Below are 11,022 nucleotides of genomic sequence, written 5' to 3' on the forward strand. Positions count from 1 at the left end.
GTAAGGCCCAGATTTATCTCTATCATGTTTAAAAAACAAAGCTAAACTTCGGCTGCGTGTTTCCAGATGGAGACCCATTGAAGCCGGGTACATCAGGAACACGTCAGAGGTCAACAGGCTAGTGCCGAGCGTTAACAGATTTGGCCAACAACAACAACAACAATTCGCGTATTGTTATAGGAGATAAGCCTTGCAAGACCTATGCCATATAATCCCATAGCAAATTGAATTACAGCTCAGGCAATTGTGAGAACAAGAGCTTTCACAGGAAATAAACCAAATACCAGTTGAAAAATCTGCAAGTCAAGCCTCTAGATCAAAGTCAAGGTGTCTTTTGGTGTATCTTTTGAGTCTTGGGATTTGCAGTGCTTCTGAAGAATATTCTTCCTACAAAAAATGCTGACCAAAGCAAGTCAAATGAGTTATTCTGAGAAATTGTTTGTTATGTAAATAATTATAGGCATGCTTACCTTTTACACTTATCGGCGCATGAACTAGTTAAGGTTCCGAATCGCATGTAGATATATTTTGTTTCGTAGTGGGAGCCAGCTGTCTGGAAAACGCTTAAAATTTACATCCCCATAAATGCACGATAACGTGAGAGAATACGTATGAGTCAAGCCAGAATCTTTTGGTTTAGACAAGCAATATAATAGTCATCATCCTAACGTCAATATGAAGAGATCGCTGTGGGGATGTTTTCGAACGCTTCAATGAAAATAACGAAGCTTCATAAGCTGTCTTTGACTGACTGCTACATAAAGGATCGACGCTCATCCAAAGGTGATTTATGCGTGGGGTTAGCTTACCTTATCGACCGTGCTCCAATATTACAGACGTACTTAAACTAACCAGCTTTAGTTACAATGGAAGATGCGAAACGAAGGGCTATTTGCTAGGAATTGCAACTCCGGGTACTCCGGCGTGTGATGTATACGTGAATATGTATAGAGAAAGGGGATATGAAAAATTAATGTTTCCCTACTCGTAGACAGGTTGTATTAGAAATAACAAAAATCTCAATTTGAATTAGATTTTCAATTAACTACCCATGCAATTTTTAAATGTGTCATTTTTAAGAGCTGGTGCTATTATTTACGGATTTAATAATCGGTAAGATATTCGTAATGTTATTTCAGTAGAATTTCCTTCTAGTGTATAGTGAGAGATATTGCTGCTGATTAGCTACGACCTTTTTCCAAAACCCTGTATAAAAAACTTGTAGAAAAAAATACACCCGCAAAAATTTGCTTTACTCTTAAGACTACAACAAAGCAAATAAAGCATTTTGCATTTCTGTGTGCCCTTATCACTCCCACGTTGTAGGGGCAATCATATTCACGCGTGTTTAGCATGATTTAGCCTATCGGACCTTGGCACTTGGCATTTGCATCGTAATTGTCTGGATGACGGAGTTAAGTTGAAAATATAACCATGTTACCGTTACTAGGTATAGCGGGTTTTTACCAAATTTACGGCATATTGATATATCTAATTGACAATCCATTTATCAAGTCCAATAAAATCTACACGTGCAAACCTCGTCTGGTTCGTTATGTTATTTTGACCTGCACGGGTCAGATGGTAGGGTCTGACAAGTACTACTCGCGGGAAATAGGTTACGCCCTAGAAAGCCCACCTCCTACAGAACATACGTTACACCAATAGTACGTTTGATGTTTTATAAAACGCCCTCTTGCATATCATTTTACATCATTGACATTTACACAGTGACTTTTTTAGAGATACAGGAGAAGCAGTAGCGAGCCTGATTGGGCAATAGGATAAATCGTACTTTTCGGGCCATGAGTTGATCTGTAATAGTTCTGAACCGAAAAAAATATCGATTAATAAGTACTTAAGAGATCTTGGGGTCCCTAGCTATATCCAAGAGGAGGAAGCGGGTAAACATAAGTTTACCTTCGGCGTCTCAGAATATATGTTTCTCGTTGACAAAAATGAGCTTATAGTTGAAGCAGATGTTTGTGAACTTTCTGCCTAAATGTAAATCTATCTCTAAGATCTAGTCAAAAATGTAGTCTTACGTTTTAATAAACTGGGTTTCGTCCCATTCCAGCATAGGTTCACCTGTATGTACGCGTACTTATCGTTTAATACCTAATGACGGGTGATTTGTCTTTAGTTCTTGAAACATCTACGATCGCATTTAGGGGGTCGTTATCTAGCCGTTTTGGTGACAGCAGTGACGAGTGTGAGTTCGCAGTGCAAACAGTAGTACAATACTTAGAAGTATGCTGACTGCTGAAGAAGTCTCAACTGGTTCGGAGGTCTTCGAACCGCGGACCGTGAACAGCACATCCATGAACGGCATTGTAGTAGTACAGGTCGACGAGCATCTACGCTGGGAGGGCATGTTATACACACTCTGTACAACACTATCATTCATCATGTTTATTTTGATAACCAGTTTTGCATTCCTCGAGGCTAACCGATCGCTGCTTGATTCGTCGGAATGTATTCGAGTTGTCAACGTTCAACCATCTCTCAAAAACGCTGGCACGATGGAAAAGATCACTACCGCCTCAGTATCTGCCGCAAAAGTTGGAGATGTTCCTTCATTTGCTGGAAGGCGACGCAATTGCGGAAAAGGGTATTCTATTCATTTTTTTCGAAACACTCCCTATGAAGTTGTCTCCCACTATTTAACACATCTCAAATTTTTCGACCACGCTTATCGAGGCAGTCTTTTTTTTCTTTTTTTTTTTTTTTTCATAACTAAGTTAGTGACATTTTGATTTCAGTTTAGAGGTTTCAAGAATAATATTATCAATGATAAGCTTCATGCATTGGATAAATCGTCAGTCATTATTGCATTCAGTACGTCTGCTAGAAACTATACGTGTTACGCCATACCTGCGTAGTTTTCACAGTACGAAAGTGACTCAGCCCAAATTAAATCCGGAGTTATCGCAAAGTAGAAAGCCGTGCCAAAATCTAGAAGTCACACCAGTAAGGAAAAAGCCATTGGGTAAGGTAGGTGAGACAACAATAAAGGATAAGCAACAAATTCCAAGACGTTTTCCTTCACCAACTAAAGGCTTGCGTATCTCAGTATTATTGTTGAAAACAAATGTTTCCCTTAAAGACGCTCGAAACCTATTCCTTTGATCTCCCGTGTAGTACTTTAGCAGTTGCGTAAAATTTTTCTTTAAAGTACTACAGGAAGGCAACCTGCGCTTGTAAAAAAAAACAGTACTAAATTCTCGAGCTTGTGTTAAATTTTTTTTAACCAAAGATTTCCAGATTCACTAGGCTTTGTCATATGGGAATAGCCTTTTCTGGCACTGAATGGGGTCGACCCAAGAGGTAATTACTTTCACCTATGACTAGTTAGTGCGACCTGTGTTAGCAATGTACGTGCTTATTGCGATGTTAGCACTCGATAAACTACAATCTGTATTGTTGTAATAGGTCGTTTTTCTAATTGACTATCAGGCCACTGTCAGGCAGCACTTATTGCATGACTACACAGGGATGCTTAAGCCTCTAATATTAGTTTTCTTCAATGCGAAAAACAAGTTAGGTCAGCTCATACAGAAGGTCCCGAAAAAATAAAAAGGCAAGGAGTTCATTATTCTTATGGGTGCTTTGTCCAAAACAGAAGTAGAACTACTACCAGACGATGAAGTTATTGTGGATAAGAAGTTGTGGGTTTGGTTAGTGTAAATGGATTAGCACGTTGGATCCACACGTGCCATAATTACAGACTTGATATGATATTCTACTGCTCACGAAATTAATTACTGCAACAAAAAGATCTGCTAAATAGGGGTATATATATATATATATATATATAGGGTAAATATGTGTCATAGGGGTCCAGATGCCCTAGGTTGTGCTGCTCCAGTTAGCTGTCTATATTAGGGCGAGAAATTATTTAGCCCTCAAGCGAGCTCGGCAGATGCATCCTCAAATTGCCCATGTAAGCACGAACAATGTGATTTTGATAAGTTGATTGTTCGATCAAACTTTTCAGTGTATAAACTTCAGGAACATCGCTACGCTCTTTGTCTAGTTCAAGATTCAGTGTTAAATATCTAATAAAAAGGAAAATAAGTATTATAATGCATTTTTTCCTCAGAGGAAGCAAGGCGCCGCTGGTAACAGTAAAACCTCATACCCCTTTAGGCGCCATCGTGATGACCGAGAGTCCGCCGTAAGAGTCATGGAGTCCAGTACGCAGCCCACAGACACTATACGACTGCGCGCGCGTTGTTACAATGAGAGATTATGTAGCCTATCGAGTTGGCGAACGACTCTGACCGAGTACAAACGAAAAAGTTTATCGCTTCAATCGAAATTCTGTAAGCATTCAACTTCGTTAAGTAACGATCTCGAAAATTCGCGTCTCAGCGAAAGCTGTGTTTATTTCGAAACGCAAAATATTGTTTGTGGCACACCCACCATAGAAAGCACCTGTTCAAGCCACTCGGACGATTCTTGGAGAGAGTTAGGTGAACTTATTGATCAGGCAGTCAATAGGAGACAGTGGTCTTCAGCACTGTGTGCCTGCTGTGCTAGTCATCACACGGAGTCGTCCCGATCTTTTGCATCGTTCCAGTCACAAACGGACGATACTAGATTTACAAGCTCGACACAAGCAGGATTTCGACAGATAGAAATGCCCCCGCCATCGAACGTCCTTGGCACTTTGCTGAGCTGGAATGACATCTGGTCCGAGGCCCAGAATGACGCTTTACCCAACTCGGTCTCCAGCGCTAAAACTGGCACGTTTTTTTCTAGTGCAAAAACGAGTACTGCGTTTACACCAGCGGACAATGCATCATCGCAGCTTTATATTAATGACTGCTCGACAACAGCGACTAGCCGCATCATATGGCCACTTCATAAAGCGGGAAAAAATCATGAAATTACATCGAGCCGCAATTTATCCCAAACAAACGTTCCTTTGAGAATATCCTCAACACAAACGCCGATTGGAAATCTGAGGAACAGACGAATTTTTGATGGTGTCGTCCCATCCGTAAGTAATTCTTTGACCAGCGAAGCAGCCGGTCGATGATGATCAAATGAATACCAATGGTATCACCTGTTAGATTCAATCGGTTCTTTCCTTTTATCACAGTTATTATATTTCTAATTTGAAGTAACTCAACGAAATCTTGGGCGTCATCTCTTCAACAGTTTAAGCCATGCTCATGTATTAGTATGTAAATATCGAAAAATTAAAACGAAAATGTTATCAGTTGTTTAACGAGGTAGCCCTGAGACGCTTAGTAGATTTATGTATAGTTTATCGTGTGAGTGACATGTTTAATGTACCAAACCGCTGTCACGTTTTGTAGAAAAAAAAAAAAAAAGCTTGACTTTTCATGTAAACTCTCGTGTTGTACAACTGGAATCCGTATTTTGTGTGTTTTACACAAGTTTTAGTAAAGAGGTAACCTGCTAAAATTTGTTTTGTTTTAAAGGATTTTGCACACATTTTCAGCAATCAAAGGCTATTATACTGGACGTAAATTTATATAAAAAAGAAAAAATGGCAAATCTCTTTTTTCGCTATAACTATTATAACTAACCAATATGTACCCGAAACATTTTCACAGCGTCCACTCTTCTCTCTATTTTTATGGTCTAGATTTGGAGCCCGACATGGCAACCTTCTTCTGGTGACCCCGAATTTACTATGACTTCTCCACTAATGTTACACTCCAATACGGAATATCAAAGCAATGAAAGACCTTTTTCAACATTTTTAGGGCTTTTCAAGAGAAGATGATGGCGCCTGAATGAATTTACCCTTTCGTCAAAATCGAGGTATGGTTCGTATATTGGCTAAAATAACGGCATAACTCTAAAGTAAATGCCAACAACTGAATTTGATCTCTACTCATTTGACAACACCAACAGTAATGTAACACACTGTTTTTATCTATTCGTTTGTTACAGAGCGAAGTTATGTTTGGCCACCAGACGGATGCGCTCCCATATCACCCGTGCCGGAGAGCCCTGATCCCACACTAGAGCAATCAGTACAGATCGAAACGCAGTTGACAAAGATAACTGTTTTTGTTCGATAAAGTTATCGTATAAAATGCTCATAGTTTACTGCTTATGCACCTAAAGTTGGTTTTATACTACGGCTTATAGTTGTGATCTCTGTGTCCACGATAGATTTACTATCTCTGGTCAAAGCAATACTTGGTAAACTTGAGGTAAACATTTTATGTGCAAGAATCGCAGTAACAAATTAACAAAACACAGCAAATTGAATGCGAACCAATCTAGCTACATGAAATTTCAGTCGAACGATTGAACTCAATTACGAAACCCTTTTGCTTCTAAAAGGACAAAAATCCTTTTTCATTTCTAAGCAATTTGATCAAGAAGACGCCCTTTAGCGGAGCAAGTAAATGCCTTTTGACACAGCTACTACTACACATCTAAGGCTAATAGGAGGATCGTCTCGTAAACATTCAAGCTGATTTTTCATGATCGGTTAACATGAGCAGCACTTTCTCTAGAGGATATAGACCGATATATTTTAGCGCTGTTAGATCAACCAGTAGAATGCAAGGAGTCAGATCCACCTATCCGTCTCTGCGATGGTGCAGTAGTAACGTTCTTACGTACTGAATTTAAAGATATGTGTTAATCTGAATTCGAAGTTAAACGGTTTTCGGCCTTGGAACAGGAACACATTCGTTTCCTATTGAAAGCCAGGCTTTTAAAGCTTAGCAGCAGTAGCGGACGGAAAACTCAAAACATTTAGTATCTGTCCAGGTTACGTGATAATCCCCTCTCCTTAAAAACAAGCCAATCTGGTTAAATTGTATATCGTAGAAATTATATTTGTCCATTAACCGGCCACTACCCGCAGCTACGGACGAGCTCCTTGTCGGGTTTTTATATATCTACAGATGTGCGGGCCACCCGCATTGCAGCATTAGACGGCAGAGGGTCAAACTTTGGACTTTTAGCATCTGCACGTAATGGCTACGGTAGCGGCCAGAAGAAAACAGTACCTTTTGAGAGTCGAGCGCTCCAGAGAAATGGTCAGAAAGGAAGGCTATTCGTTTTACTTCCATCGGGTCCTTAGTTTGGTGCTCTACCTCAAATTTTGCGTCTCGACAAAGGTGCAAAAAAACTCAACGCTCGTTTAACCTTTTTAGGCGCTTGGAGGGCTAGTGGCATTTTAGCCACCTCCTGAATTTTTGCGTTACCTAAGCTCGGCCTTCATTTTGCCTTGCGCAAGCACATGTCTTCGCTCTCCTCCGGTGTCTGCATATTCAGTTGGTACGGTATTATGCGTCTGTTGTAGCTTGCTCGACGCCTCAGATCATTTGCCGCCTTAACCCTGTCTACTAAGTTGTGAAGATGGCAAGGAAACAAGGAGCTTCGGAGCAAGTTGTGAGGGTAGTGAGGGAATAGGGGGCTTCAGAGCAGGTTGTGAGGATGGTGAGGGAGCAAGGGGCTTCGGGGCAAGCTGTAATGATCGTTTGCATATTTCGTGTGTTTTTGCCATTGTGCTAGATAGTAGATAAGGCTTTTAAGGGTACCATCTATTGTAGCTACTTCTGTCAAGATTTGTATAGATGTTTGCTGCACAGTAAGCCCTAGCTGAAAATGTCGCACATGCAAAAGAGTCATTCTTTTAGGGGCAGTGACAGTTCTAGCTATTATAGTGACAGACGCAGGTAACTTCGTTTTGCTCAGACTCAATCTTTTTTCTAAGGAATATGCGAAAAAGGCTTTTTCCATAGCTGAATAATATATACGTATATTCATCATTCCATATCAAATTAGAATGTCATTGCCTTGATGCTGCCCGCTAAACTATTTCAATCGGAAGTTGGGTGACGAATAGGCAAGGTGGGTTCGTGCCCGTGATAGGTTAGTGGGCGACATATCTGCCTGCCAGTCTTACGGGCACGTTGTTATGTAAGTTCGAATTCGGGCATAGACAGAATTCCTTTCGTGATGGGAGACAGCCAGCCATGTGGATGATGGAATGCCGGACGGCGATAAGTCGAAACGTAGAGGAAGCTTGGGTGAAATCATGGGTGTTTTAAAAGATGTGTTTTAAATGGCTAGTTTATGTAGTATTATTATTGTTTGTTGCTTGACACGACATAAAACTGAAAAGTGACTCAGTTTATTGAAGTATTAAGTAGCCTAAGTAGTAGAAAAACAAGTACTAACGTAGTAATAAGGATAAAAATGGTATAAATCTATGGGATTGGAGAAACACTAGCTAAAATTCGACATTAATTACCGTGATAACCTACCGTGATTACATACCTGAAAGCTGAAACTTTAAACTGACAAAGAACCTTTATAGAAGATCAGTTTGAAAGTTTTATTTGGCCTAGTTTTAAGTCCATTTTAGTGTTCACACAGTGCTTCTAAGGCTAGATCTCTGCTGATAATCTAAAATCTAGATACGCGTCGTTATTGGAGATAGATCTGCACGATGGATGTGGTACACGTCATGTCTCATAATCGCAGGCATTACATGCTTACCACATGGCCTGTATTACGTTTTTACATCACCGGTTCCTTGCTTTCTAGGTCCGTCTCACACTTGACACAGAGCTAATGGAAATGTGAATTCTACAGTTTGTTATAAACTGTAGAATTAATACATAGAATAAATACATGCAGTAGCTCAAAGTAACATTGTGATACCTTGCAAGCTTCACTTTTTATTTAGTCTACTCTGATTATTTTTTGGTTTTAGCGTTATTTAAAAGTGCTTCTTGCATTGTAATTCGTTGTTTTGAAAGTCGGGTGCGACAGGATATCGTAATATTATCGGAACCTGCGTCATCGTGTTTCTTTGAACTTTTTCTATAGTTCTTCAGGTTTGTTACAGTGTTTCCGTATGCTAAATCGAGTATCGCTGTCTGGAGTAATACGCTATCGCCTTCCAATAGATTTCAGATATATCCAACCTATTATACGTCCGCAAGGCCTGGGCATATGAAAGCCATGGCCAACTTTTGGACTTAGAGTTCCTGTTCTTCGAATGGGTACTTGTAGTTTTGACCCATCTATATACTTAAAATGAGCTATGTTAAACATAGATACCAGATAGTGATTTTATACTGACTTATGTACATTTTATGTAGAAAAAGATAACGACAATGCGTCTGTGTTCTGTGGCTTTCAAATATCTACTAGCAAAAAAATGCCCCTAGACAGTTTGACGGATTAGCAGTAGATAATACCAGACGTGTTGTGCTTGCCAATCGTGACGAACGTCACAAAAATTTAAACGGCATTTTTTCAAGTTTTTCAGCTATGGCAGCTCATTTCGTATTGGCCATAAGTAACGTAATGTGTCAGTTAGATGTTGTTGATGTTTTCTCTGTTAAAAATTTCTTTTAATATAATTAACTTCCACAACTCACGAGGACTAACTTCAGCACTTTCGTGCTTCGAAACTGCTTCATGCCGAAATTATATTGACAGCATATTTCGTACAAACACGGCCACTCGGTTGTTTCTGAAGAGCAGCTATCGTCAGTTGATTCAGTTGTCCTTAAAGAAAAAGTACTAGGTCTTATTTTTTGACAGTGTTGGGTTCGTATCTCCTTCCAAACGAGTTAGCACCAAACGTGGACATATTATTTTGCCACCGCCCTCTTAGCTAGTCGTGTTTTTTGGAACAACTTGATATTCCTTGCACGAGCTTACATTTTGAAAATAGCCAATTTTACTAATCAATAAACAATTCCCATCTTCGATTTACTTCGAAGTACTCTAGTTCTCAATACCAACAGGCCGGGGGGCTGCAGGATGTCGTCACGTACCGCAAAAAAACATCAGAGCAATAGAATAAAGACAAGTAAAACCGAGTGCACAGTAGCCATTGTATCGCTGGGAGGAAATGTTGGCCTTCAAGGGCGAAGGGAGTTTCGATGCGTTAGCTAGCTTGCTAGCTACTGCAAGAAGAAGCACTGAAAAACTTCAGAAAGGCCAACGCTACCCCATCGGGTGCAATCTCTTACCCTTCATACTCACTTTCCTGTAAGTGCTCCTTCTCAGCGTCATTCACGTTCAAAGGGGCATCGTAATGGCTACACTTTGTGGTCCATAGGCGTCAAATCGGTTGTGCCAACCACCTACTGCGATTACTACTACTACGTCACAGATACGGACTACCAATTCCACAAGTGCATCAAATGAACCGTTCTTCTCACAGAGAGATAAAGAAAAAGACGCGTAGGGCTAAGCCAGCGATGGAAATGGCGCAGCCGATAACCCCGAGGACATCCTCTGTGCTTTCAGTGCACATTTCTGTGGCTAGCGTCGATGTTGCCTTCGTCCACCACACTAACCCTGCGAGTAAAAGGATCCCTCGAGGACTACACGAATTTCGTGCGTGGAAGCTCACCGCTGTAACCATCGCTTGGTCTCGCAAAGAAGTACTGCAAAAAATACGAAGATGAAAAAAGCTCTCAAGGAAAAATGGTACAGGAGTGAATTGCCAAGGGCCACAAAAACTACTGCCGCGCTAATTTGCCCAATCATTTACTAGGTTTTATATTTTGTTGGATAAGCGTTAAATGCAGCCAAGATAGATACATCTGCTCTGCTTCATGTACGAAGTTCTATTGGTTCTTGAACGCTAGCAAGGGCCGAGGATAAACGCGGGAACGATTCAATTATTTGTCAAAAGGAGGCAAATGGTTCAAAAAAATTCAAGTATATTGGAAAATAGATCAGTCTGTTATGAGACTTTGCAACTAGACGCTGCAAGTTCTAATGTTGCTACCATAGCTTTTACTACGTTGAATCTATTAAACTTGTTTTTTGCTTCCTGCTGGACCGATGCAAAATAAGTTATAACAATCCGTTCCAACTAACATCGATTACTTTATTAATAGAAGATCGACTGCAACTAAAGTGGTCCTATGAATTTTGCTTGTCGCTATTGACATATTGGTTCTATGCGATAAGTTCAGTTGCAGGCCATGAATAAGAACTTTAATTAATTTACGTACACAAGATATATTTAACTAAATACAATAAAGA

At 40.1% G+C, this 11,022-nt stretch overlaps 1 protein-coding gene across 2 annotated transcripts; it reads left to right on the plus strand.

The window, feature by feature from the left end:
- Positions 1-505: 505 nt before the first annotated feature.
- Positions 506-6,088, plus strand: LOC111270756 (uncharacterized). Of its 2 annotated transcripts, XM_022851152.2 has the most exons (6): positions 506-783; positions 2,144-2,611; positions 2,763-2,994; positions 4,103-5,005; positions 5,621-5,799; positions 5,932-6,088. In XM_022851152.2, exons 2-5 carry the CDS (start codon positions 2,253-2,255, stop codon positions 5,759-5,761), a joined length of 1,635 nt encoding a protein of 544 aa, XP_022706887.2. In that variant the 5' UTR covers positions 506-783; positions 2,144-2,252; the 3' UTR covers positions 5,762-5,799; positions 5,932-6,088. The 2 variants fall into 2 exon arrangements, with proteins under 2 accessions (XP_022706887.2, XP_022706888.2); XM_022851153.2 differs by lacking the exon at positions 5,621-5,799.
- The last annotated feature ends 4,934 nt before the right edge of the window (positions 6,089-11,022 follow it).

The sequence above is a fragment of the Varroa jacobsoni genome, unplaced genomic scaffold (assembly GCF_002532875.2).
Source record: "Varroa jacobsoni isolate VJ856 unplaced genomic scaffold, vjacob_1.0 contig00107, whole genome shotgun sequence".
Taxonomy (NCBI): domain Eukaryota; kingdom Metazoa; phylum Arthropoda; class Arachnida; order Mesostigmata; family Varroidae; genus Varroa; species Varroa jacobsoni.